Genomic DNA, 25,969 nt, shown 5'->3' with positions numbered 1-25,969 from the left:
GCAAGTCACTTAACTTCTCTGGGCCTCAGTTACCTCATCTGTAAAATGGGGATTAACTGTGAGCCTCACGTGGGACAACCTGATTACCCTGTATCTACCCCAGCGCGTAGAACAGTGCTCCGCACATAGTAAGCGCTTAACAAATACCAACATTATTATTATTATTATTATCTTTTGTCATCAGTCTATTGTAGAGTACATCCAATTGAAGTGTTTTATTTCTACTAGGAAAGTTGCATTGTTGTGAATTGACTTGGTGCACTCTTAAAAGTAATTTAATATAAGAAGTAAACCCTGACTATGAAGCATAAATTTTACTTTAAAAAGCCATGACCAAGTTTCTCCCTGGGCCTTTAAAGTTGTGCCTCATTTCTTGAAACGTTTCATCTAACAAAAAAGAGTTAAATCATTTTAGTTTTTTTTTTTTTAATGATATTTGTTAAGCACTTACTTTGTGCCAGGTACTGTCCTACCTGGGACATACAAGCTAATTAGATTGGACCCAGTCCATGTCCCATGCGAGGCTCACATTCAGTCCCCATTTTAAAGATGAGATAATTGAGTCACAGAAAAGTCAAGTGACTTGCCCAAGCTCACCCAGCAGGTTATAAGATATCCCCGACTTTAATTGAACTTATCCAGGTGCTTGAAAGGTTGCTTGTTAGTGTTCATCCTCAAGTGAGGATACATGTATTTCAGCCAGGTGATTGAAGCAAGCCATGTTTGTAAATATGTTGCAGTGACCTAAAAATTTATTTGCATATGTTTTATTTTGTTTCAGGGAGTAACTGGAGCTTTGGCAGTTTTGATGAAAGATGCAATTAAACCAACTCTTATGCAGACATTAGAGGTGAGACATGTCGTGTATAAAACACTTTCAATTAATATTTAGTCTGGAGGCATACACATTCATTTTAGAACACTGAAAAAGCCTTATTTTCCTCGCTGCAAGATGTGCTAATTACACTGTAGATATTTAGCCTGTTAGCTGAGAAGCACCAGAAGCTGTCTTTCCAGTTACAGAGTCTGTAAACTCTTTGAGGGCAAGAATCATGTGTACAAATTGTATTGCATTGCACTCTCCCAATCATGTAGCAAAAAGCTCTGCACACAGTAAGCGCTCACTAAATATCACTGATTGATTAAAATTTTATTCTGATCTGAAAAAGAGGTTGTTGAGTTCTAGGTCTTACTCCACCAAACACACACTAAAATTCTTAATCAGCAGTTGGGTAGGCAGCAAGATCAAGACCAAGGGCATATCTATCAATCAGTAGTAGTTATTGAGCACCTGCTGTGTGGAAAATATTTTGTTAGGCACATGAGAGAGTACGATAAAGATCCTTGCCCTCAAAAGCTTACAGTCTAGCAAAGAAACAAGACACAAGGATAAACTACAGATAAGAGGAAATATTAGAATGTAGAGTACATGCTCCTGAGTGATTGGCGATCATGTGAAATTGCTGATATGGGAGTTGGGGGTTAGAAAATGGGGTGACTAGAAGTTAATCAGAGAAGTCCTACAGAAGAGATCTGATTTCATAAGGGCTTTGAAGATAGAGTTGTGTGTTTGGAGATGAAGGGGGAGGGAGTTCCAAACGAGCAGGGTGTGAACCAGAGATCCATGGTGGCAGGGACAAGAATGAGGCACAAGTAAGTTAGCATTCATATTTATTGAGTGCTTATTCTGTGTAGAGCACTTGGAAAGTACCATTCAGCATTAAAGAGAGACAATCCCTGCCCACAAAGGGCTTACAGTCTAAAAGTGGGGCAACAGATCTAAAAGTGGGGCAACAGACATCAAAAAAAGTAAACAGGCATCAATAGCATCAAGAAAAATAAATAGAATTATAGATATTTACACAGCGACACAAGTAAACAGGCATTAATATAAATAGAATTATAGATGTGTACATATAAACACAAGTACTGTGGGGCGGGGGGAGAGAAAAGGGAGTGAGTTGGGGTGATGGAGAGTGGAGGGGGATCTGTGGAAAAGGGGGGCTTAGCCTGGGAAGGCCTCTTGGAGGAGTTGAGCTGAAGGCAGTGCTTTGAAGGGGGGAAGTGAAATGACGAATGCAAGCTGGCTTAGTGGTTCTGACCTATGTTAGACATTTGGCTTGATGTGGAGGAGAATGGGCAAACATTGGATGTTTTTAAAGAGTGGGGATACATGTGCAGAACGTCACTTTAGTAAAGTGATCCAGACAGCAATGAAATAAAAGAGGGAATGAAAAAGGCTGGAGATTAGCAAGGAGGCAGATTCTGTAATGGATATTAGAATTTCAATTCCTGTTAGATGTGAATGTGTCATACTACTATATCATCATCAATAGTATTTTTTGAGCCCTTACTCTCTCCAGAGCGCTGTACTAAGTGCGTTGGAGAGTACAGTACAACATAATTAACAGACATGTTCCCTGCCCATAATGAGTTTACAGTCACAGTCTACTGTATCCTAGTTAGCATTTGTAATTAGTTCCATGAAAACAAAAGGTTATTCGAAAGACCCCTAAACAAAGTTTCGCAGAAAAGTAATGTTATGTTCCTAAATGCATTCCCAAGATTCATATACTGACCAGGAAATATAAATAAATTAAACAGTGGTTAAAAAACAACAACATTATAGTTAAATGTCCAAGTAATAATATGTCAAGCACTGTACTAAGTGTTAGGGTTGATTTAAAATAATCTGATTGGATGTAGTCTAAAAGGGAGGAAAAGCAAATATACCATTTTACAGACAAGGAAAATGAGGCATAGAGAAGTTAAGTGACTTGCCCAACATCAGACAGTGGACAGATAGCAGAGCTGAGTCCAGAGCTTGGGTCACTTGACTACCAAATCTGTGGACTCACTAATAAATTTTTTTGTGAGTGTTTGTGTGAGTAGCAATTTAATTTTAAATTGTTTCCTTTCAGATCCTACTGACAATAAACTTAGTGCTAATTTTTTGCTGTTTTCTATTCTAAATATGTTATTATCTATGCTAAATTGAATGGGTTGCAAGCCCTATCAAATCATTCATACTTCAAAGGGAGGTGAAAGGATATGCTTAAGCCAAGATAAACTTTACATTGTTATGTGAATACAGGCATTAAAATTCAATAGTGTTATTGTAAAAAGAGTGTAGAAGCAATTTATACAGGGGATAAACTATTTCATTGCCTCTGTTTAGAAATCCTTATTCTAAAAGTGTGAATTGGGGATGGGAGAGAGTGGGGAAGCTTTTTGGGTACAGATTCCCCAATATCAAGTATCCCATTTAATTGAAACTTCCCAAATATGACTGCTTACCCTAGTACTTTGACTGATTAATCCTTTTTTACTGGAGAAATGAATAACTAAAGAAAACCTTAAACCCAGGTAGGGGTAAATATTTTGTTGGGTAAGGGGAGAGGGAGGAATAAATAACTAATATTTTTCTAATACAAGCTAAAATGATGCTGAAATTTGAAAACTCTCCTCGCTACCTCATACTTTTTCCCCAGAGGATTATTGTGGAAAATAAATACCATGCTTAGAGGGCTCTGGTCCAGTGATGCTGATAATCTATATCATTTGCCTCATGGGCAGAGATGATTTTTGTTTCGTTTCCTTTCTTCCTGCTTTTGTTCTGTTGTTTCATCTTTGAAGCATGTTCAGCAGAGGGCCTGTCATGGTTCATGGGAAATTTCCATCTTACAGAGCCCCTGGCCCCAACTCTTCCCTGTTTTCCCACTGTGTTAATGTACAGCCCATGTTTTCACAGATGGAACCCGAAGTTTCATATATTCAAGCCAGGGATAGTATTTGGTCAGCCTTATTTAGTATGATTTGGGGGCTTATTTCAGCTAAATGAGTCCAGTACAAAGTGAAGAGAATGACAATGAAACAGCTAAATATTTTTAGAGGCTTGAAATGTGTCCCTTGTGACAATTCTCTTAAGGATTTTAGGAATCTTAGTAGTTACTCAGTTGCCAGATCCTTCTACTACTGAGAACTTGGACACGATTGTCAGGTTCTCCAAAGTCCTTTGAAGGTTTTATACCTATAGATGGATCAGTTTACTCAAGCATAAATCAAAAGAATGGAAGCATACAACCATTTTTTCCCTAATTTTGCTTTTGGGGTTTTGTTTTGTTTCTTCAACCATGTAGGGGACACCAGTTTTTGTACATGCAGGACCCTTTGCTAACATTGCACATGGCAATTCTTCTGTGCTGGCAGACAAGATTGCCCTGAAATTGGTTGGAGAGGAAGGTTTTGTGGGTAAGTCATTTACTTTGTATTTACTATGTACAAAAATGGGTAAGAAATCCGTAAGAAATCCTTGATGAAAGTATTACACTAGGAAAAAAACAAACAGAAAATAACAATATTGCAGCTGATGTGTTTCCTCCCTTCCCCGTTCCCTCCCCCGACAATAACTGAAGAACAGTAAGCTAGTTAATATTACGAACATCTAATTAGATGTGTTTTGAAGTTTCCTGTAATGTCAGTTTCTTTAGTATATGACTGTGAGACACCGCACAGATGTCACATTCACATTCTAGGATAATTTCAATAACTACAACTAACTTAACATCAAATGGCAAGGCATGTGGTCACTGTCAGAATCTAGAGTCAGTCTATTGGTATTAAAAGAATGCTTGGTGATTCTCACCCTGGCTGGAGGAGACATGTGAGAAAAATAGATGATAGCAGAATAACCCAAATAGCCATTCTTAAGGAGAGCTTAAGGAATGCTGGAGTGGGAAAACTGTGAAATAGGACACAAAAAGAAATCTTTCGAAGACATATTGCAATAATTTTTTTTATTTATTTATTTATTTATTTATTTATTTATTTATTTATTTATTTATTTTGCTTAGTTGGGAGACAGCAGGAGCAGACTGATAGGTCTTGTGTAGAATAGTAATGGGATAATATTGTTGGGGTCAAGAGAGAAGGAAAAACGGTGCACGGCACCATTTATAGGAAATGCTAGGTGATCAGGAGAGACGTTCCTCTACATACACATGAAGTGGAAGGATTTGTCGGTATTGCACTGGCCTTATCAGTTACACTTGCACACTGCATTTTAAATTTCAAAATCAGTAAACTCATAGTGAAAACACTCATAAAATGTTCATTTAGATAGGCAGTGTGGCCTAGTCAAAGGTGCTCAGGTCTTGTAGTCAGGGGAACTAGGATTCAATTACGGTTCTGCAATTGCCTCTTCTGTGGTCTTGGGTAAGTCTTTTAAATTCTGTCCTCAGTTTCCTCATCTGTACAATAGGGCTTTAAATTTCTGTTCTTCCCACTTAGACTGTGAGCTCCTTGTTGGATCAGGAGCTGTGTCCAATCTGATTGCCTGTGTCTAACCCAGGTCCTATTACAGTGCTTGGTATATAAGTGAGTGCTTAGGTATCACAATCATTACTGTTGTTATTCAATTTTTCTATAGTGTGCATTTTTAGTGCACATTTTGGGTACAGTACTAGTAGGAATTTAGAAAATGCTCTAACATGCATTTATTTGTATAGTTGAAAGACATCAGAAGAAACTGTACTTGTGCACAAGGTATAGGGCAAGGTACATGTACTGTAACTTGTTTCCTTAATTGGGGGTGGGGTTTGTCATGTTACTTCCTTCTTCCCAACCTTATAACAGAGATAAGCTTTTATATTTTTGTGAAACAATGTTAATGCAACTCACTTAGAGATCAGTTCTTGCCAGCCTCCAGTTCTCCAGTTCTCTCCAGCCAGTTAAGATATTTTAAGTACATTAAATCTGTGGCATCAGAAGTTGACCCTTTGATGATCAGGATTTTTTGGTGAACCTTAATATCCATCTCAGCTATTTATAAATAACATTGTACACAATTGGTAAGGAAGCAAGTTCATGTAGACCAGTGACTGAGTGGCCCAGGTTTAAACCTGTTTTCACAATTTAATGAGGCATTGTTGTCTCAGAGGGTGAGCATTGGGGTTCCTGGTTTTTTGCATTACTAATTACAGAATGAATTCAAGGCTTTTCTGGGAATGATTTTCAGAATTTCTTTTAAAAATACAGTCAGAATCAAATAATCTGTGGCTCTCCAGTCTTCTGTAATCCTCACCTTTCTAAAACATTACTCCTATAGCTAATTCACTTGTCTCAATCCCAGTAAGAGAGATGTCTAAATGCAACTTTTGATGGAGTCATACATAGTACGGAAGGCCAGACGTCCATCAGACTTTAAAAAGTAGGATGACTCAAGAGTGAGATACTTGGTGGTACTTTTACTTCAGATTCTCAAATTTATAAAAAGCCTATAAAAAGAAGGTACACTGACCATTTTATGCTAACAGGAAATTAAATACCTAGTTTTGACCTTTCTAAATGTAAGCGGTTTCATATGATCAGTATTTTTATCCTCTGTTTTTTCCTTCCTGCCATTTTGTCTTTATTAACCTTTGTCAGAGAGCACTTACATCCCTTCTACTGTGACACTGTCTTAAATATATAATGCTAAACGTACTTATCCTGAATATGTTAGTATAAATAAATCATTCTCCAGGTTGCAGTTTTCTTCATTGAAACATGGATAACCCCAAATTTAAATTTCAAGAGGCATATGAAGGATTCACAATTTTTTTATTTAGAAAAAGGAAAAAATTTATAAAATTTTCCCAATTGGCTAAAGTCTACTTTCATTATTTGGCTTTAATTCTCTGAGCTGTTACTAACCCAGATCCTCCCAGTCAGAGTGGATCTGTAGCAGGGAAGGACCACAGAGTTGGTGGCCTCCTCCAGACATCCTCTGCCCCCTTGGAGCTGGTCCAGGACCAGAAGTTTAAAGACTGGCCTTAATATTAGGGATTTCCAGTCCCTCCACCCTGCCTGCCTTCTTCATCAAAGACAATTGCTTGTATGCTCCCCAAAAAGTGCTGTGTGGGCACCTATTCTTTTACTAGTATAGTAATTATAAAAGGTGGATGTACGATTTTATTTTTTAGGGCTTGAGAATTAGCATCAGTAGCCCCACACTGATTACACAGTGCAAACTGAGAAACCCACTGACCATAGCACAAATCCCATTAGCTGAAACTTGTTCTGCCTCTCACCTTCTTTGCAAATTCTTCCCCTATAAATTTGTAAGGAGTGAGAGAGGAAGTTTATCCCCAGCTCTCATGCAAGCTCCAAATCTTACATCTCCAGGACAGATGTAATTGACTGACTGAATATTTGATTGATGGAACCTCTTAACTTAATAAAGTCAACTCTTAGCATCCTGTTTGCAGATTATGCTTTCCCTTTCTTCTCCCTCATGGCTAATTGCCAGGCTTGAGGATAATTGACAGGGAAAGTCCCCAGTTCATTTTTCTCTGAAACAGCTATTTTTAAAGCTTGTTTGAGGGACTGGTTAAAACCAAGGCAAAATAAAGTTTGGTGGTTACATTTGTTCATGTTTGTTTATGTTCTGTTATCATACGTAGTTGAGAAATGCCTATTTTTGCCCCTTTTTGTTCAAAAATTATTTCTGTATTCCAGAAAATTAAACAATCTGAAACATAATTGTAGAAATAAAGAAGGTATGCCCTGTGGAAATCTAGGTGAGAGATTGGTTAAACATTCTTCAGAAAAGTTGACATACATTAGTAAAATGCTCTCCTCACAGTAAGCACGCAATAGATAACATTGATTAATACACCCCTACCTTACAAGGGGAGAAGCTTTCATTTTGTAAAAACAGACCAGCAAGGATCAGCAAATTCTCACTGTAAACATCCTGCTCCATATCGTGTTTGGGTGTGCATTAGGGCTGTACAGCTTTAAAAATAATCAATTCTTAACAAATACAAATAAAACTTGGGGCCTTTTTATAAATATATGGACATGGTGGTTTTTAGGTTTCTAATTCACTACTTTTTTTCTGAAATTCATAGCTGTGAAGGCCTTGCAGAAAACCAAAATGATTCAACATTTAGTATTTCTCCATCCTTTCTCTCCTTGCCATTTCTCTCCTCCCCTTTTCCTCGCCACTACTTCAGAAAAATTAAAAGCTTGGATGTTATTTTAGCCTTTTATTAAAAAAAAATTGGAAATGCATTTTTCAGGGTCAGCAAGAACATGTTTAGAGCTGCTTACAGTAACATTTTTATATATTTTATTGGATTATCGCCCCATCTCCCTCCTTCCATTCCTCTCCAAAATCCTTGAGCAAGTTGTCTACAACCGCTGACTCCAGCTCTCTCCTTGACTCCCTCCATTCTGATTTCTGCTCCCTTCACTCCACAGAAACTGCCCTCTCAAAGATCTCCAATGATCTCCTTATCAAATCCAACAACCTCTATTCCAACCTAATCCACCTCAATCTCTCAGCTGCCTTTGACACTGTCAACCACCCTGATCATCTGAAAACATTATCCACCCGTAGCTTCATTGACACTGTTCTTTCCTGGTTCTCCTCTATCTCTCTGACCGCTCATTCTCAGTCTCTTTCTCTGGCTTCACCTCTGCTTCCCACCCCCTGGTTCAGTTCTAGATCCCCTACTCTCCATTCTCCATCTACACCAACTCTGTTAGAGAACTCATTTGCTCACATGGCTTCAACTACCACATCTATGCACGTGATTCCCAAATCTACATCTCCAAGCCCTGATTTCTCTCCCTCTCTACAGTCTCACATTTCCTCCTGCCTTCAAGACATCTCTACTTGGATGTCCTGCCATCACCTCAAACTTAACATGTCCAAAACAGAACTCCTTATTTTACCATCCAGACTTGATCCTCCCCCTGACTTTCTTATCACTGTAGAGAGCACCACCATCCTTTCTGTCTCAAAAACCTGTAACCTTGGTTTTATCCTTGATTCCTTGATGTTATCCTTGACTCCTCTCTCTCTCTCTCTCAACCCTCTGGTTAGAAAGGCCAGAGAACATCATGCAAGGGAACTAGTTTATTTTTAAGTATATTTTAAACAGTGTTAAGTGACTTATGAATACCATTGCAATGATTTGCAGGAAAGGAAATACTCTTTAGGCCAAAAAACCTCAGGAGACCATGAGTGGTCCAATGAAAATGTATGGACATTGGCATAGATGTTCACTTCATTTTTAGGTTTGTTGATTTATGCCAAGGAAGTTATTTGCCCCACGTGACACTTAAGGATGCACACTGAGTTGCAGTATTTATCATCTCTGCATTAATTAGTACCAAGTTTTGGAAGCAGTATTATATTTAGATCTAAAGGCAGCAGATATCTGCTTAAAAGTTACGTGACTTCTTCAGGCTAAAGCAGATGTATTACTGAGATGAGATTCCTTCTTTTTCCCCAAGGTCTAGTCTACAGTCCATTCAGTTTCATTTCATTATATTGTCATGTAAACATAGGAGACCACAAACATTTCCTTGACATCTTTAGTGTAAGGTCAATCCTGAGTGCTTATTGGCTATTTTTGTGTTCCCTCACCTTGATGATTAGTTCCTTTTAGTTCTTATTGTTTACTGTCAGCATACCATAGAAGTTGGTGACAGTATGATCCCAGTAAGGCATCTTGTCCTTTACTTTATGATACTTTATAGTTCAGAATTATTCTGTGTAATGAGTCATTTTTACATTCAAAGTATAGGTATGTTTCATCTCATATTTTAGTTTTCTCCGTTGCTTACTTGAACTGTGTGTTGGCCTAGTGGCAAGAGCATGGGCTTGAGAGTCAGAGGATATGGGTTTTAATCCCAGTTCTTCCACTTGTCTTCTTTGTGACCTTGGACAAGTCACTTAACTTCTCTTTGCCTCAGTTACCTCATCTGCAAAATGGGGATTAAGACTGTGAGCCTCTCATGGGACAACCAGATTACTTTGTATCTGTCCCAGTGCTTAGCACAAAGTAAGAGCTTAGCAAATACTATTATTATTATTATTATTAATTGCTTTAGTTTCAAGCGGAGAATATACAATTAATGTGTCCCCTTGCACCATGACTGACTTCTGATGGGACATACCCAACTTCTTGACTTTTCTGTTTCCATTTACCCAATTGTTGAGTATTAAACAGTATGAAAATCCATAGTGACAATAGTATTAAGGGCTTACTGAATGCAGAGCACTGGAAAAGAGTACACAAGTGAGAGTGAAACATCTTTGTCACTCAGTTGATCAAAAATCCATCCCAATAGTGGAAAAAATTCAAATTAAATATCCCTCTAATTTCATCTACCTTGAAGTATCTGGCATTAACTGAACCTTGGGCTTTTTTCTTTTGTAAGTGCTCACTTCCCGCTTTATCCAGTATTTTAAGTGAGTACAACTCTGACTGGGCTCCTTGCTCCATTTCTGTGTAGTAGACATTCTGAATCATTTCCTTGGTGATCAGACTAATAATTGAATCAGGAACACAACTGATGGGCTATGCTAAGAGTCTGATGATTGTGAACTCCAGTTCAGGAAACCAAGCTCATTTAATTGCTCATTATATGTTGTGTTTTGTTTTTTCCACCCTGCTCTCAGAAAAAGCTCTTGGAAGACCAAAGCTAAGATTCAGAGGATCATTTTGGGGTTTTGTGCACCAGGAGTTCTGCTTACTCTTGATGTGAGGTCCCAAGCTGCCTTATTGTGGTTTCTGTGTATTCCCCACTATGTTTAGATTTTCCTGACCACTTGTGCTTGTTTTCCTCACTGTTCCGTGTGTAGGATAACCTGCTTCTCTTTCTTAGAGACAGGCGTGAGAATGCACTTATAACTCCCAAATAGCTATGAGCCAGCCCCAGGCCACGTTTAGTTACATACTGATTAGCTGAAGACCTTTGGTTTCTTGATCCTTTGAAACACAGGACATTTTGGCAAGAAGCCCAGGGGATTGTTTTTGGCCTGGCGCCACATGAAAATCAACAGTCTTTTTCAGTACTGGTTTTCAGGTAGCAACTTTATCCTAGAGATATAGAAAAGATATGTGGGACCCAAATCCCGCTTCTCATCTGCTTCTTGGTCCCACCAGACGAGGCTCCATTATCTCTAGGAAGATTAGTTTCATCCTGACATCCCTTGTCCTTCCATTCCCTAAGACACTTCTAAGTGTAGATACAGGACCTCTCCCCAAAGGCCTCTCGGTCTCCAAGAGCCGCCCTACCCGGAACAGGGCTGGGAGGCATTACTCAGAGTAATCCACCTCCATTTTGTGTATACATGGAATCTTCAAGATTCAAACACAAATTTGGAAGGAGACCGCCTTTCTCAGTAGACATGGATCGGTACAATATGTGGGGCTACATCCATGTGGTGTAAGTCCCGGATTCATAGCCCTTCACGTGTCAGCTGTGAGGGTGGTATAGATCAGTCAGTGGTATTTGAATGCTTAATATGGGTAGAGCAATGTACTATGTGCGGAGCACTCTACTAAGCACTTGGGAGAGTACAACACAACAAAGTTAGCAGACATGTTCCTTGCCCACAATGCGCTTACAGTCTAGATGGAGAGACAGACCTTAATATACAGAAGTAATTTATATATAATATCCTTAAACTGCTCCCTTCTACTACTGCCCCTAGGACCAAGTTCATGAACTTTTGGGCCCAAGCCTGTCAATCTCTCCCAAACCTAGTGACTCTGCTACTCGTGCAGTGAGAAGGGGCTCTTTAAAGCTTGGGACCAGAAGCAGTTGCCCAAATGTGCCTTACCCTTGAGATGGCCCCAACCGTGTAATAAAAACAGTGTTTGTTTTGCCATAACAAGACATCTGAAAGAGATTGTGCAGGCTCCTCCTGGCAGAATCCAGAATGTCCCCCAGGGAATGGAAGAGAGAGGGAGGCAGTTTCTCAGCTGTCTCGTTATGATGACTCACCACTGGATAATGAAGGCAGCTTCCTAGAATTGCTATTTAAAAGAAAAGGCAGAAAATACTGTAGAGTACAAAACATAACTGGAAATCATTTTTACCATACTTTTTTCCTGATTGTGTAGTCTCGTTCGTTTTTGTGTGTGTGATGATTGAGCAGATATTGTTTGTACCCTAGTCGGTTTGGTACTTTGAAATGTGCTTTGGGATGCTCATAGCAAATGACTGTTCGAGCATGAGGCAATATGCTGTAAGGTATGTTATCAAGTAAAATCACATTTGGAAGATTACTGGTTTTCATATCCAATTTCTAACTTGGAAAAGGTTTGCAAGGTGTTCTGGCCCTTATTACAGGATGCTCTTAGCATAATCAGGGAGATTTGGTGACAAATCGGATAATTCAAGTAGAAGAAATAATGTATGGACTCCCTGGATGAGAAACTTTTAATAATCTGTCTAAATAAACATATTTTCTGTTGAGTGGAGCTCTTGTCATAATAAAGTTTGTGTTGCTAGTTGCATAGGAAGCAACTACCTTTGAACCGGACGGATCACTGGAAGCTTGCTTTTTCAAAGGCTAAATCAGGTTGTAGATATCACAGCTTTATGTGCCACTTTACACAAGTGGTGGGTAGCATGTAGCAAATGACTTATCTCCCCCATATTTTTTTAAAGAGCTCTGAGGGTTTTTAAAAATCTCCTTTAGTAGCGATTTTTACAAATATGGAGCTGAAATCCAGTGGTTATTGTTTCTTCTGGCATCAGTGCCATCTATAATATATTGAAATTGTCTTTTAGGTTAAAGGACCTTTGTTGTGTAATTTGTTGGTTAACATCATTGCCCAAGATTCTGTGCATTGTTTTCCTACAATTTTTATTCTATTTTTCTTCTTTGTGTTCAGTAATAGTAGCAGTAATGGTAATTGTGGTAGGTACAAGATAAATTGGTGAGACACAGTCCCTGGCTACATGAAGTTCACAGTCTAAGTAGAAGTGAGAAAATAAATTTAATCCCCATTTTACAGATGAGGAAACTGAAGCACAGAGATTTTATGACTTGCCCAAGGTTACACAGCAAGTGCTTGGCCTACTGTATTAATCATAACCTCATAACTCTACCCCAGTGCTTAGAACAGTGCTTGACATATAGTAAGTCTCTTCATAAATGTAATAATAATGAATCAAGTAATAGTAAGTAGCAGGGCTGGGATTAGAACCAGCTTCTTTGACTCCCAGACCTGTGCCCGTTCTTCTAGGCCACACTCCTTCCTAAGGGATGTTGGGCTACAAGATTATTGTTCGTCTCAAGTATCCATTTTTTAATTTCATTTTTGGAATTATTTTAGAAGTAGGAATAGCATTTATCGAGCACTCAGTGAGTGCAGTACCATGTACTTAGATGTTGTAAAGATGAAACAGCAAAATGACATGTTTTCTGCTCTGAGGGAGTTTATACCTTGAAGCCGGAAGACAGAAATATATTTACTAATAGAGTAATCATAATGAATAATAATTTTTTATAAAGGGCAGAGAATTGATATAAATAAATATGTGTTAGTGATGGGTGATGAATTTGAGCAGTTTGATGCTGGTAATTGGGGAAGGCTAATTGGAGGAGGAGAGATTTCCGGTGATCTTTAAATATGTGATCTGACAAATTTGGGAATTGAGGAAATTCAAAGCTGGGGAAATCATGTGAACAAAGAGAGGGTTCCTGGTGAATTTAAATGGGTACAGTTAGAAGATGAATTTGGGAAGAACAAAGAGTGAGCTGAGAAGTAGCAGGTGAAGAGATATGCAGGGTGCGTTGAGTTGGAGAACCTAGGAATTGATGCTGATGAATGTTTGCTTGGTGTAGAGGGATGCAGGAAGCCTTTGGAGGGCTTCAACGGGTGGAGAGATTTATGCTGACCCACTCGTGCAACAATTTGTAGCATAGATTGGAGGGGACAGAGGCTGGAGGCAGGGAGATCTGCACGGAGCCTGATAGAATAATCTACCCACAATGTGACCAGTACTTGTACCATGGTGCTAATTGTCTGTGTGGAGAGGAATGGGCAGATGGGGAAATACTGTGTAGAAAGATAAGGCAGGATTTGGCAGTAAATTGAGTATGAGAGTTGAAAGACAGTGAGGTTCCAGGCCCTAAGCCAGGGAGGATAGTTTCTCAGCTGAAATTGAAAAGTTTTGGGGAGAAGTGGATTTAGGGAAGAATATGAATGTTGTTCAGTTTTAGGCCCTTTTAAATGGAGGTGCCAGGGGGACTTCCAGGTGATGTTCAGGGATAATTTATGATAGTCCCAAATTCTGCTACTAGTTTTCTCTTACAACACCATTTGTCAGAAGGTTACTAACATGGATGAAATTGCATCGCCATTTTCCAGACCTCTGATTATTTTCACATTCTTTCTTAGTTTTTTATTTCTCCCTGGGGATGCCAGTTTCAAATTTCTTGTTTGTTGAAATGCTGCTTAAGGGAATATTGAGACCAGTCCACTGCTTAATTTTCAAATATTAAAGGACAATGTTTGGCAAAATCTGATACTGTAAGTTAATACTGGCTCTGTGGACTTGTTGCTTCTTATGCAGCTGTATCACTTTCCTAGCCAAGAATTGGATTCTTTCTTGAGGATAATGCAATCAACTTTAATGACGTAATGGCATGTGGAATCAACAGTTTGGAGGACAGGGGTTCCACTTGGGGTACTTTGTGGGATTTTAGAAGTGGAAGTGCTTCTCCACCCACCTCAGAATGTCTATATTTGGCCTTAAGGCCTTAGCGAGAGAAGTAAACCCAGAAGTCAGTCGTCGTATTTATTGAGCACTTACTGTGTGCAGAGCACTGAACTAAACGCTTGGTACAAGCTTACAGTCTAAAGAAGGGGACGGACATTGAAGCATCCTGGCCTAATGGATAGAGCATGGGCCTGGGAGTCAGGAGGACCTGAGTTATAATATCGGCTCCACCACTTGTCTGCTCTGTGACCTTGGTTCAGTCAGTTAATTTCTCTGTGCTTCAATTATCTCATCTGTAAAATAGACTGTGAGCCCCATGTGGAACGTTGATTGTGTCCAACCAGATGGGTGTCTACCCAGTGCTTAGAACAGTGCCTGACAGAGAGTAAGCACTTAACAAATACCATTAAAAAAAAGAGTACTGACCCCTGACACTAAATGAGGTTGAGGGAATCCATATATGGCCCCTGGAATCCACCAAGGGGGAAAGAAATTCTTGGCTCATCCCCACGGCTTCCGCTGGCACCAGTCCAGGCTTTAGGGCTGGGCAGAGCAGCCAAAGCAAATCAGATGGACGGATCATTTATCCAGGTTTTCTGGCTGGGCTGAGGGAGGCAGAGGTGACCTGGATTCATAGGTGGAACAGGGGTAGGTGCTAAATTGGGCAGAAGAGAGGGAACCTCAATCAATTCATCAATCAGTACTATTGAGTGCTTACTTTGTACTGAGCACTTAACTTACCTGGTGAAGACAGACACTAAAATACAGGTAGGAATAAGTTTCAGTAAATATCACTGATTGATTCAACAGTCTCATGTATACATTTATTTTTTCCATTGCACATTCAATTTTTTGTTTTCCTTTTTTTGCTAAGTCATCCTAGCACATTTGTTCTATTACCTATTTTTTCTCGCACTTCATCCTGATCTCATTATTTGTAAACCATTTAGTACTCTTAATGTCTCTTATTTCCTAAATTGATTCTGGGCGAGAAACCAGTGTCTCAATTCTGTTGTCCTTTTCCAAGCACCTCGTACAGTGCTCAGTAAATGCCAGTTGATGAATTCATTGATTGATCCATCATCAGAATAACCCATCTATCAGTAACAGCTATTCAACATTTCTTTAAAATATGTGTTTATTTATGACTATAAAAGAAAGGTAATTTGAAAGGAAAGTGCTAGGGAAAAGTTTGAACTTAGGTCACATTACCTCCCTGCATAATTATTGACTGCTCTCATCCTCAGTTCATAGTCCTTATATAGTACAGTCTGTGTTTAAAATCAATTTTATTAGTGACATAGTTCCAGTGCAGTCATATTTGTAGAACAAGATTATAAGATTATCATTTTCCTCTATGTAGAGTTTAAATAAAATGAAATAAAATGCCGTTGACATTACAATATTACCATAGTGAAGCCAGGCTACTGCAGGGGTAATAGTTGTTATCCCTATTGGATAGGAATTTGAGGTTTTAAATACTCAAAACCTGGAAATTTTGGAAATGTGACTGGTTCTTTTTTCAAATTCATTATCTTGTAGTCCTGTTTTATTACCTATCTTTAAGGAAAATAACTGTATATCTATTTTTCTATCGAGTAATATTTAGTGGTAGCTACTTAGAACTTGCATTTAAGTTTGCTATGTAGTTGAATTTTAGATTAGTTTGCAAATGCTGTGATTTGTGTGGGTGGGGAAGGGTTTGGATTTTTTTTTTTATTTAATTTTGCCTTGGGGGCCTTTTTTATATCTCTAGGTACAGGTTATAAAATTTAAATGAACCATAGCTATTAAATGTTTCTACTAGAAAACAGATATTTCATTGGTTTAAGAAGAGATTGCTTCAGAGATTAAAAATGGTTACTTCAGAGATTTAAACAGGAATTCTCTGGTCTATGGATGGGAACAGAATTCTTGATTGCCAGAAGTATTTACTAGCTGTATTCAGAGAAGAATTTGGGAGTTTCGGGCCTATCTCATTACTAGGAGGTAGTATGCTATTCCTCCGTTGGAAGTTAATGAAAATTCCAGAAGCAGACAGGAAGAAATGAGCAGAAAGTAGAGCAAATGAGAGGATCATATATATAGTTAACCTATGAATAAACAATTTATTTTATACATACTAAATTCCTTCTCAGTGGTGACAAAGTTACCTTCCCTAACAGCTTAGATTTGAATGCTAGTCACATCTCAACTCTGGAACTTTAGTTCATCAGCTCTCATGTCATATTTGGCCCAAGTATCCATAACTGCAGTCATGGGAAAACAAGTAGCGTGCAACATGTAAGGGGTCTGTGTTTCTGTAAAAGACATTCACAAGGAGTGGGAACACCCAAACATGCAAATAAAGACATCATCAATCAATAATAATAATTAAATGATGGTTTTTGTTAAGTGTTGCCTATGTGTCGAGCACTATTCCAAGCGATGGGGTAGATACAAGCTAATCAGGTTGGACACTCATGGGGCTCACAGTCTTAATCCCCATTTATTGATTGAATGTATACTGTGTGCAAAACATGATACCAAGCCACGGGATCAGTCAGCAGTCATGATCCCCTGCCCACAAGAAGCTTACACCTTAAAGGAGAACACAGGCATTAAAATAAATTAATAGGGGAACTGGTAGAGTATTAGGATATGTACATAAGTGCTGTGGAGCTAGGGTGAGGGTCAGAGTGCTAAAGGAGGTACACAGCCAAATGTATAGTCAACTCAGAGGGGAAAGCGGGTAGGGGAAATGAGGATTTAGCGGAGGCTTTTTGGAGGAGATGTAATTTGAGGAGCCTTTTGAAGGTGGGGACATTGTCAGATACTAAGGGGTAAGGAGCGCCAGGTTGGAGTCACAGGATCAATCAACCAGTGGTATTTATTGAGGACTTACTATGGGGAGAGCGCTAACTATACTAAGCACCTGGGAGGATACAGTACAACTGAGGTGGTAGGCTCCTTGACCTCAAGGAGCTTACAGTTTAGAAGGAGGATGTGGACAAGGGTAGATGACAAGCGAAAGAATAACATACAATAGCTTTGATTGTAGATCTCCACTAAGAGCAGGTTATGCCATCATTAAATCAGAAATTCTTATTTGAAACCACAAATCCCACCCCAAAAGAGGAAATAGTTATGCTCAGCTAAGGTAATTTGATTTTTTTAGTTGAGTTGTTTTTATGTCTCATTTTATCTTTTATACAGCTGTGGATTGATTGAAAATATTGCATAGTGTTACCTGCAATAAATTGCTTGAAAGTGGCCATTAGCTTCTCAAATTCAAGTGAATGTTTCTTCTCCAGGCTGTAATTCAACTTTCTGACATTTTATAAGATAAATATTATGTCCTGTAATCTCATTGAAATTGACAACTCTGGCATTATTACTCCCCATTAAAATATAAGGCACCGCTCCTCCTGAAGTCCAAATAACATATGCTCAGTGGAATGAACCAAAGCTTTGTGATAGACCACAGCCTTTACTTAAAGACTGGGGGTGGGGAAAGGGGGAGGGATAGGAGACTTCATGACTCCAGGGCTGGACTACTTGAACGCTGTGAGATTTTTCCACTGCTTCTGCCTTTTGTCATAGAGAACACTAATTGCATCCCTGCTATTTGTGCCTTATATGCCCATCTTATGGATTTCTTCTTGCTTATATGGTACATCTCAGTTAAATTATTTAAAGAGGAAATGTTAAATACTTAGAAGACTAGCTGTTCAGCAGTTGATTCCGTGAATTTGGGGTTGATGCTTTGCCTTTAGGAGCTTGGAGATGTTCCATTCTACAAACACTTTTTTAAAGAAACAATGGATGTGGTATTCTGAAGTTACACAGCTGGCAGCAGAATACCAAGGACTAGTCCACTGTTCATTGCCAGGCCAGGCAAGCATCAAGTGTCTTTAAAATTGCAGCAGTCTGTAAAGTCATTAAGAATAATTCCATAACCACCTCTGAATAATATGGTTAATCATTAGGGGAAGCAGCATGGCCTTGTGGATAGAGCACAGGCCTGGGAGTCTGAAGGACCTGAGTTTTAATTCTTTCTCCTCCATTTCTCTGCTGTATGACCTTGGGCAAGTCACTTAACTTCTCTGTGCGTCAGTTACCTCATCTGTAAAATGGGGATTAAGACTATGAGCCCCATGTGGAACTGGGGCTGTGTCCAACCTGATTAACTTGTATTTACCCCAGCACTTAGAGGAGTGCTTGACACATAGTAAGCACTTAACAAATACCATCATTATTATTTCCTAGTCTCTTATCTCCCAACTGACAGAAAAGAGCTAATGCAGTAAGTTTTCCTGTAATGTGGCCATTGAGTTTAGTAGAGCCACACTGTTAGGAAAACCTGGGGTTTTAGCACTCACGTTCATTCACTACTGTTTTTTTCACACCAGTGTAATGTTCTATCTAAGCAGACTGCCCGAAGAACCTGCCGAAATTCTGCCTTTGTGATATTTCCAAAATTCTTAGTAAAAAAAACACTCTCTGGCAGAACTGACTGTTCTGTGATGTAGCACTGCCGTAAGAATCTTTGGAGTTTGAGAAATATGTGAAAGGTCAGTTTCCATAATTTAAATAAACACAGTTCAGCACCGTGTCAAGAGTTACTGTATGTAACTCCCTCGAGTCTATTCATACTGGAGAGACCACCCAGTCAGAAGTAAAGGAGCAGTGTGATCTAGCGAAAAGAGTACAGGCCTGGGAGTTAGAGGATCTGGGTTCTAATCCCAGCTCTGCCAGTTGCCTGCTGTGACGTGATCATGGGCACGTCATTTAACTTTCTGGGCCTCAGTTACCTCATCTGTAAAATGTAGATTCAATACCTGTTCTACCTCTTATTTAGGTTGTGAGCCCCGTGTGGGACAGGGACCGTATCTGGCCTGATGATCTTGTATTTACCCCAGTACTTACAACAGTGCTTGACATATTTAAGTTCTTGCCAAATACCACAATTATTATTATTATTGTTGTTAATTATAGGCAGGAAGTGGGATAGGGTAAAGATATCGATAATGACATAATACAATGTAACAAGATGTTACTGAAATTATGAATTTGCTTCCTGAGCAGTGAGGGGATGGTAGGAGGGCAGGAAAGGGCAAATGCTTCCAAGGTGGAGTTGGAGGCTTTTTATTCAAAAGGAAGTGAAATTATGATCTCAGAGTTGTCTGATCTCAGCATATGGTAGAGTGAATGTGTGTGTGCATATGTATGAATGTGCATGCATACACAAGCATACCTGTCTTCATGTTAGCACAGTGCTCTGCACATAGTTAATACTCGATAAATGCAATTGAATAAATGAGTATTATAAGCTTATAGACATCTCGTGCAGTGAATTTCACCTGTGGGTGGTTGTTCTGGAAAGGCCAAAGTGGTCCAGTAATATCCTACTAGAGTAGGAATACCCAAAGACTGATATCTTTATTGTTTATTATTACAACAATAATTAATATTGTGGTATCATTTTTATTATAATCTTATTTGGTGCTTATTATGTCCCATGCACTATGCAGTGCCCTGGAGAAGGTAAGAAGTTAATCATATTGTTCACTGCCCATGACCCACATTGGGCTCAGAATATTGAGAGAGAAAGCAGCTATTTTTTTAATCCCTATTGTACAGGGTCAGAGGAATCTGGCATTCAGAGAGGTTGTCCTTTGACCTTGGTGAAACAGCAAGAAAATGGGAGAGCTGGGACTGGACCCGAGTCTCCTGACTACCATTCAGCGTGGTTGTCAGGCTTGTCTCTCAAACTAACGATCCCCCTACAGCTTTTGCTTTCACACCTTTCTCATTTCAGCCTACTACTTGCTGTAGTTCTCTATTTTGGGAGACAACCTAACTGTATTTTGAGTTTGTGGTATAGCTGTACTTTGGAGTGATTAAACCTACCATGGATGATTGCGTGATAGCCACTGATTGCAGTGAATCAGCTCATCACTATATAATCAAGTGCTTAACACCCAAGGAAGAGGAAATATAGTTATTTTCAAATTGATGCAATTCAGGTACAAAGTCAGAAGTGACTTTGTGGTAAGTTCCATAGCCCTGTAGCAAGAAATAACCTGGATTTGGCACATAAAAAGTGAAAGCCCTCTTCTTGGGTCTGGATTTTATGCACCGGTCGCTCAGCAGCTAGATTGGGTTCTTCTTGGAACCAAACAATAATAGTAATAAATAATTTTGAGGCTTAAATGCTTATGTACTGTACCCTGATGCTGGAGTACATACAAGATATCCAGGTTGGACGTAATCTACGTCCCTGTCCCACAGAGAAGTGATTTGCCCAACAGCATCCAGCAGGTAGTCCAGTCCTATATTGCCTCCACTGCGCCACATTGTGTTTTCAACTTTAAAATCTGGATTGTTTTTGTTTTATTAGTTACACATCTGTGAAACTCCTAGATCAAATATATTAATGTTTTGCAATTTGTCTTCTCTCAGTTGACACTAAATTGATTAGTGGGAGTTGACTCTATCATTTGAAGTTAAGCTCATGTTCATTAAAAAAACTTCCCAAATTCATCTGCGATACACTACTACTACAGTAACTGCAATAGAGAAGACACGTCTTTTTGTGAGCCTCAAAATTCTTAGAACTATAAAGTAAGTGTTTTGAGTTAATATTTCCCACCTCAATATAGAGAGCTCTGTAAACATAAACAGCCTTCTAAAATTAGCAACTGATAATTATTATTAATATTTATTGAACACTCAGTAGCAGCATGGTCTATTGAACAGAGCATGGGCCTGGGAGTCAGAATGACCTGGGTTCTTATCCTGGCTCCACCACTTGTCTGCTGGGTGACCTTGGGCAAGTACTTTACTTCTTTGTGCCTCAGTTACCTCATCTGTAAAATGGGGATTAAGACTATGAGTCCCATGTGGGACACGCACTGTGTCCAACCTTATTATCCTGTATCTACCTCTGCATTTAGTACAGTGCCTGGTACATAGTGCAGAAGCAGCATGGCGTACTAGATAGAACACAAACCTGGGAGTCAGAAGAACCTGGGTTCTAATCCTGGCTCCCCCACTTGTCTGCTGTGTGATCTTGGGCAAGTCACTTAACTCCTGTGCCTCAGTTACCTCATCTGTAAAATGGGGATTAAGACTATGACTAGGGATTGATTTGGTCCAACCTGCTTAGCTTGTATCTAGCCCCAGCACTTAAAACAGTGCTTAACACATAGTGTGTGCTTAACAAATATCATCATCGTTATTATTATCAATTATTATTATTCTATGAACAAATACCAGTAAGAATACCCAATACAAAATATTTGGGAACTACAAAAACAAGCAAGTGGCATTTGCTGCCCAAAAGGTCCTTTCAATCTAATGGGAGAGAAAGACATAAAACTATATATAGAGGAAAGACATAAAACTATATATAGAGTAATCAAAAAGTTAACTGAAGTTCAACTTCTACCTTCGCAACAGGCCTGGGTAATATGCTCATTTCACTACATCCATACTGCAACAGTGCTGATTCAAACATTTATCATTTCCCACCTTGAGTACTGCATTAGCCTTCTTGCTGATCTTCCTGCCTCCTCTCTCTCCCCTCTTCAATCCACACTAAATTCCGTTGCTTAGATCATTTTTCTGAAAAATAGTTCAGTTCATTTCTCTCCTCTCCTCAAAAGCCTCAAATGGTTTTTCATCCACCCCACAACAAACAGAAACTCATCCTTCATGCTGAAGGTACTCAATTATCTTCCTTCTCTCCTACCTTACCCATCTACTATAACCTAGTCTGCTCCTCAAAATGCCAAGCTATTCTCTCTTCCTCAGTCTCACTTATCCCACTGTTGACCCCTTAACTACATCTCCCTCGAATCTGGAACTGCCCCCTCTGTCATAACTACTCTTCCCCGCTTCAAAACCCTCCAAAAACCCTCTCCAAGAGATCTTCCCTGACTTAAGCCCTCATTTCCTCTATTCTCCCTTCCCTTTGCATCTACTTCATTCAGCTTTGTATTCCAAGGGCACTCTGTTACTCATCCCAAACTTACAGAATTTATACTCTACTACTTCTGCTATCTGAAATATGTTTTAATGCTGATCTCCCCTGTAAATGGTAAGCTCTTTGTGGGTAGGGATTATGTCTACCAAGTGTATCATATTGTACTCTTCCAAGCCTTTAGTACAGTGCCCAGGACACATTAAGTGCTCAATAAATAGTCAATTGATTGAATGATTGATTCATAAGGACTTAGGTTGTGTAAAAAGTAAGAACATAAGAACTAGGGCTGACTGTGTTGAGGTGACATAGGATGCTGGAAATTAAATCAAGGAAGGCATGTTGGAGGAGGTGGACTTTCAGGAAGGTTTTGATGAATGGATTTAAAGCAGTAGACTTTATAAAAGAAGCTTAAGGCCTGTATGTAATTTCATTTCCATGTAATCTCATTTCCCAGAATGAAATTGTACTTGGGTCAGGGACATTTTTCAGAATGAAATGATTAGGAGTGATAAATAATGTCCCACTAATGCAGGAAGCAGGAATTTCCGGATTCTAATTATTTGTGCACCTATGATCTGCTAAATGATGGGTGGTTTCTGCTCCCATTGCTAATGGATATGTAAATTTGGTTGGATGCTATTCTGGGCCTAATATTCCAAGAGCCATAAGTGACAAGCTATTGTTTTTAGGATTGACTAAACAATGTGTTTAATGCATAAAAAGTTGTGGGCTTTTTTCCGGTATCTCAGGTAATTGCTGAGTAAATGCTATTGATCTATTGATCTCTCCACTATGAGAGAAGCAGCTTGGCTTAGTGGAAAGAGTACAGGCTTGGGAGTCAGAGGTCGTGGGTTCTAATCCCGGCTCCACCACTTGTCAGCTGTGTGACTTTTGTGCCTCAGTTACCTCATCTGTAAAATGGGGATTAAGACTGTGAGCCCCACGTGGGACAACCTGATAACTTTGTATCTATCCCGGTGCTTAGAACAGTGCTTGGCACATAATAAGAGCTTAACAAATACTGTCATTATTATTATTATTGGAGCTTTATTTCCAGGAAAAAGATTTGATTTTTTATTCTCAAAACAAACAAGTGGATCGATCAATCATTCAATAAATAGTATCTCTTGAGAGCTTACTGCCAAACATCTTGCAAAGCAGGCTATCAGCTACGTGAGAATCTGGTGAGAGATTGGATGACTCAACATGAGCCTTCTCCATCAGTGGCAAAGTAAGCACATTGATCAACCAGTGGTACTTATTGAACACTTTGTTCAGAGCACAGAACATAACTCTTACAAAAGCACAATACAACAGAGTTGGTAGACAAGGTCCTTGCCCTCAAGGAGTTTACAATCTATGCTCTTCTTCCCCCCGACCTCCAATAAAGCCAATGCCTGTTCAACACTTTTTGGTGCCCTAGGAAAATGAGGGACCAACAATTCAGCTGAAGTGCAAGGTAAGATGTGGAGCTGGAAAAAGAAAAGAGGTTCCAAATAATGCACAAGGCAATTTCTGCCTTTTCCTGTATGGCTCACGCCCCTAGACTGTAAACATATTGTGGGCGGGAAATGTGTCTACCAGCTCTGTTTTATTGTTCCATTCTACTCTCCCAAGCACTTAATTCAAGCACTTAATACAGTGTTCTGCTCACCATATGAGCTCAATAAATATGATTGATGGTTGGATTGATTAAATTGGATCTAATCTAACGTGCTTCGGAAGTAGGCAACTTCCATGTTGCTGTCTCAACCATAGAGATAGAAGCCTCTTGACAGAAACCTGGCTATCAATACAGCTTACTAAAAGCTACATAGTGCATTTACCCTGTTGGGATATGAGCTGGAAAATGTTCCCTGCTAGATTTGAAGGCAAATAGTGAATGAGACCTTCCCTTCAGCAACCCTCCATAGGATTATGGAACCCACTGTTTGCGGTGTTATCTTTGAATTTGAAGGACCTATGTGCCTATCTAAATATATATAGGGGTCCTTCAATCTAAAAATTTGACATAAAACTCTGTGGTTTGGGCTACGGCATCTTACATCTGCACTGGGAGGGAAAAGACAGTATTTTCCTGAGTTTCCTGCCTCTTGATTTCAGAGCCCATGGATGTGCACACCTTTTGTGTAAGAGATAACTTAAGTCAAACTGAGCATGCTGGGTTCCAAGGAAAATCCAGAAAAAGCAGGAGAATTTATTTTTTAAAGTTTAAAAAAAAAATAACTTTATAGACCCAAATTTAAATTTAGTTGGCTTGGATCACTTAAGTCAAAATGGTCAAACATCTGGTTTGTTCCTTTTCCCGAGTGTACTCATAACATTGAACTATCCTGATTTACTTTGGCTGCCATCTGCCTCCATCTGAGGCTTCAATCCTGGATTCCTATCCTACCTTGCACTCCAAGTTCATAGTTAATGTGCCTCTGTGACATTGAATTCTTCTTTTCCAGAGTTTACTACTGACAGCTGTACCAGAACTAATCTGCTTACAACAAGAGATATAGCAGTTCAAAGTTTCCATTTCCTTTCACATTATTAGAAGGTTGAATTGCAGATTTTCATAGTGACATTTTTCTCTCTCTGTTTCTCTTTAAGTTGCTCCTCTAATACAAACATCTCTTTAGATTTGTTGATTTGTTGTGAAAAAGCGTAGAACCAAATAAAAGTTATAGTTTCATTCCCTCCTCTGATTACAAGAAATTCTATTTATTAGTAAGTAAGCCAACTTGTTCTTCACAGACAGATTCCTTGTCTCAACTGTATTTCAAATGTAGCTGGATATATATGTTGGTTCTCTAGCAGTCCATAAATTCAAGCTCATGTCTAGAAGTTATATGGAAGTTGGTAGGTAACCTATTGTTTTGGCTTGATAAATGTATTCTTTCTGGGAGAAAAAGTACTACTCTGAAATTTGATTAATCATTCTGAGTGTTAACACCATTTATTCCTGAGTCTTTGGCATTTAGGGTAAATATGGAACTGGATCATGGTGAGCCATGAAAAAGCAATAATTTCATTGTATATTTCTGATAACACTGGTGTGTGCCATTCCAAGTAACACATTCATCCTAACCTAAAAGAAAAACGTACTTCGGCTTATCCGGCTTATCGATATCGTCCATCCTAATTGATAAACTTAAGAATCAGCTCCCTAGTTTTCTTTTTTATCTTCTTGAAATACTGTCTTTCTCATGAAGATTTTTAGTTCATCCCTTTCCATATCTATGGACTGTAGTTATAGGTTGTCTCATTTTCCTGTTCGCGTTGTTTCAACAAGATTGTTATAATTTAATGTGATATTTGCACTGACTAGGCCATTTTTAAAAAATGACTTTATTTAATGTCCAGTGTGGTTAGATACCAGTGGCTGAAGTGTGTACTTTATTTTTGTAAAGCAAATGTTCAATATTGAGGAAAAAGCAAGAATATGCATTCCTTGTTCTGAATATGTTGGAACACCCAATTTTTAGGTAACTTTGG

At 39.0% G+C, this 25,969-nt stretch overlaps 1 protein-coding gene across 2 annotated transcripts in view; it reads left to right on the top strand.

Moving 5' to 3' along the window:
- Positions 1–25,969, top strand: part of MTHFD1L (methylenetetrahydrofolate dehydrogenase (NADP+ dependent) 1 like) — a 169,828-nt gene that overhangs the window by 77,123 nt on the left and 66,736 nt on the right. For both annotated transcript variants that reach the window (XM_029058108.2, XM_029058109.2), the window contains exons 19-20: positions 782–850; positions 4,140–4,251. In XM_029058108.2, coding sequence (XP_028913941.1) covers positions 782–850; positions 4,140–4,251 — 181 coding nt within the window. The remainder of the gene's footprint in view (positions 1–781; positions 851–4,139; positions 4,252–25,969) is intronic.

Source organism: Ornithorhynchus anatinus, chromosome 2 (genome assembly GCF_004115215.2).
Source record: "Ornithorhynchus anatinus isolate Pmale09 chromosome 2, mOrnAna1.pri.v4, whole genome shotgun sequence".
Lineage (NCBI taxonomy): Eukaryota > Metazoa > Chordata > Mammalia > Monotremata > Ornithorhynchidae > Ornithorhynchus > Ornithorhynchus anatinus.
The sequence above is the reverse complement of the archived record's forward strand: the minus strand, read 5'-3'. Positions and strand labels throughout refer to the sequence as shown.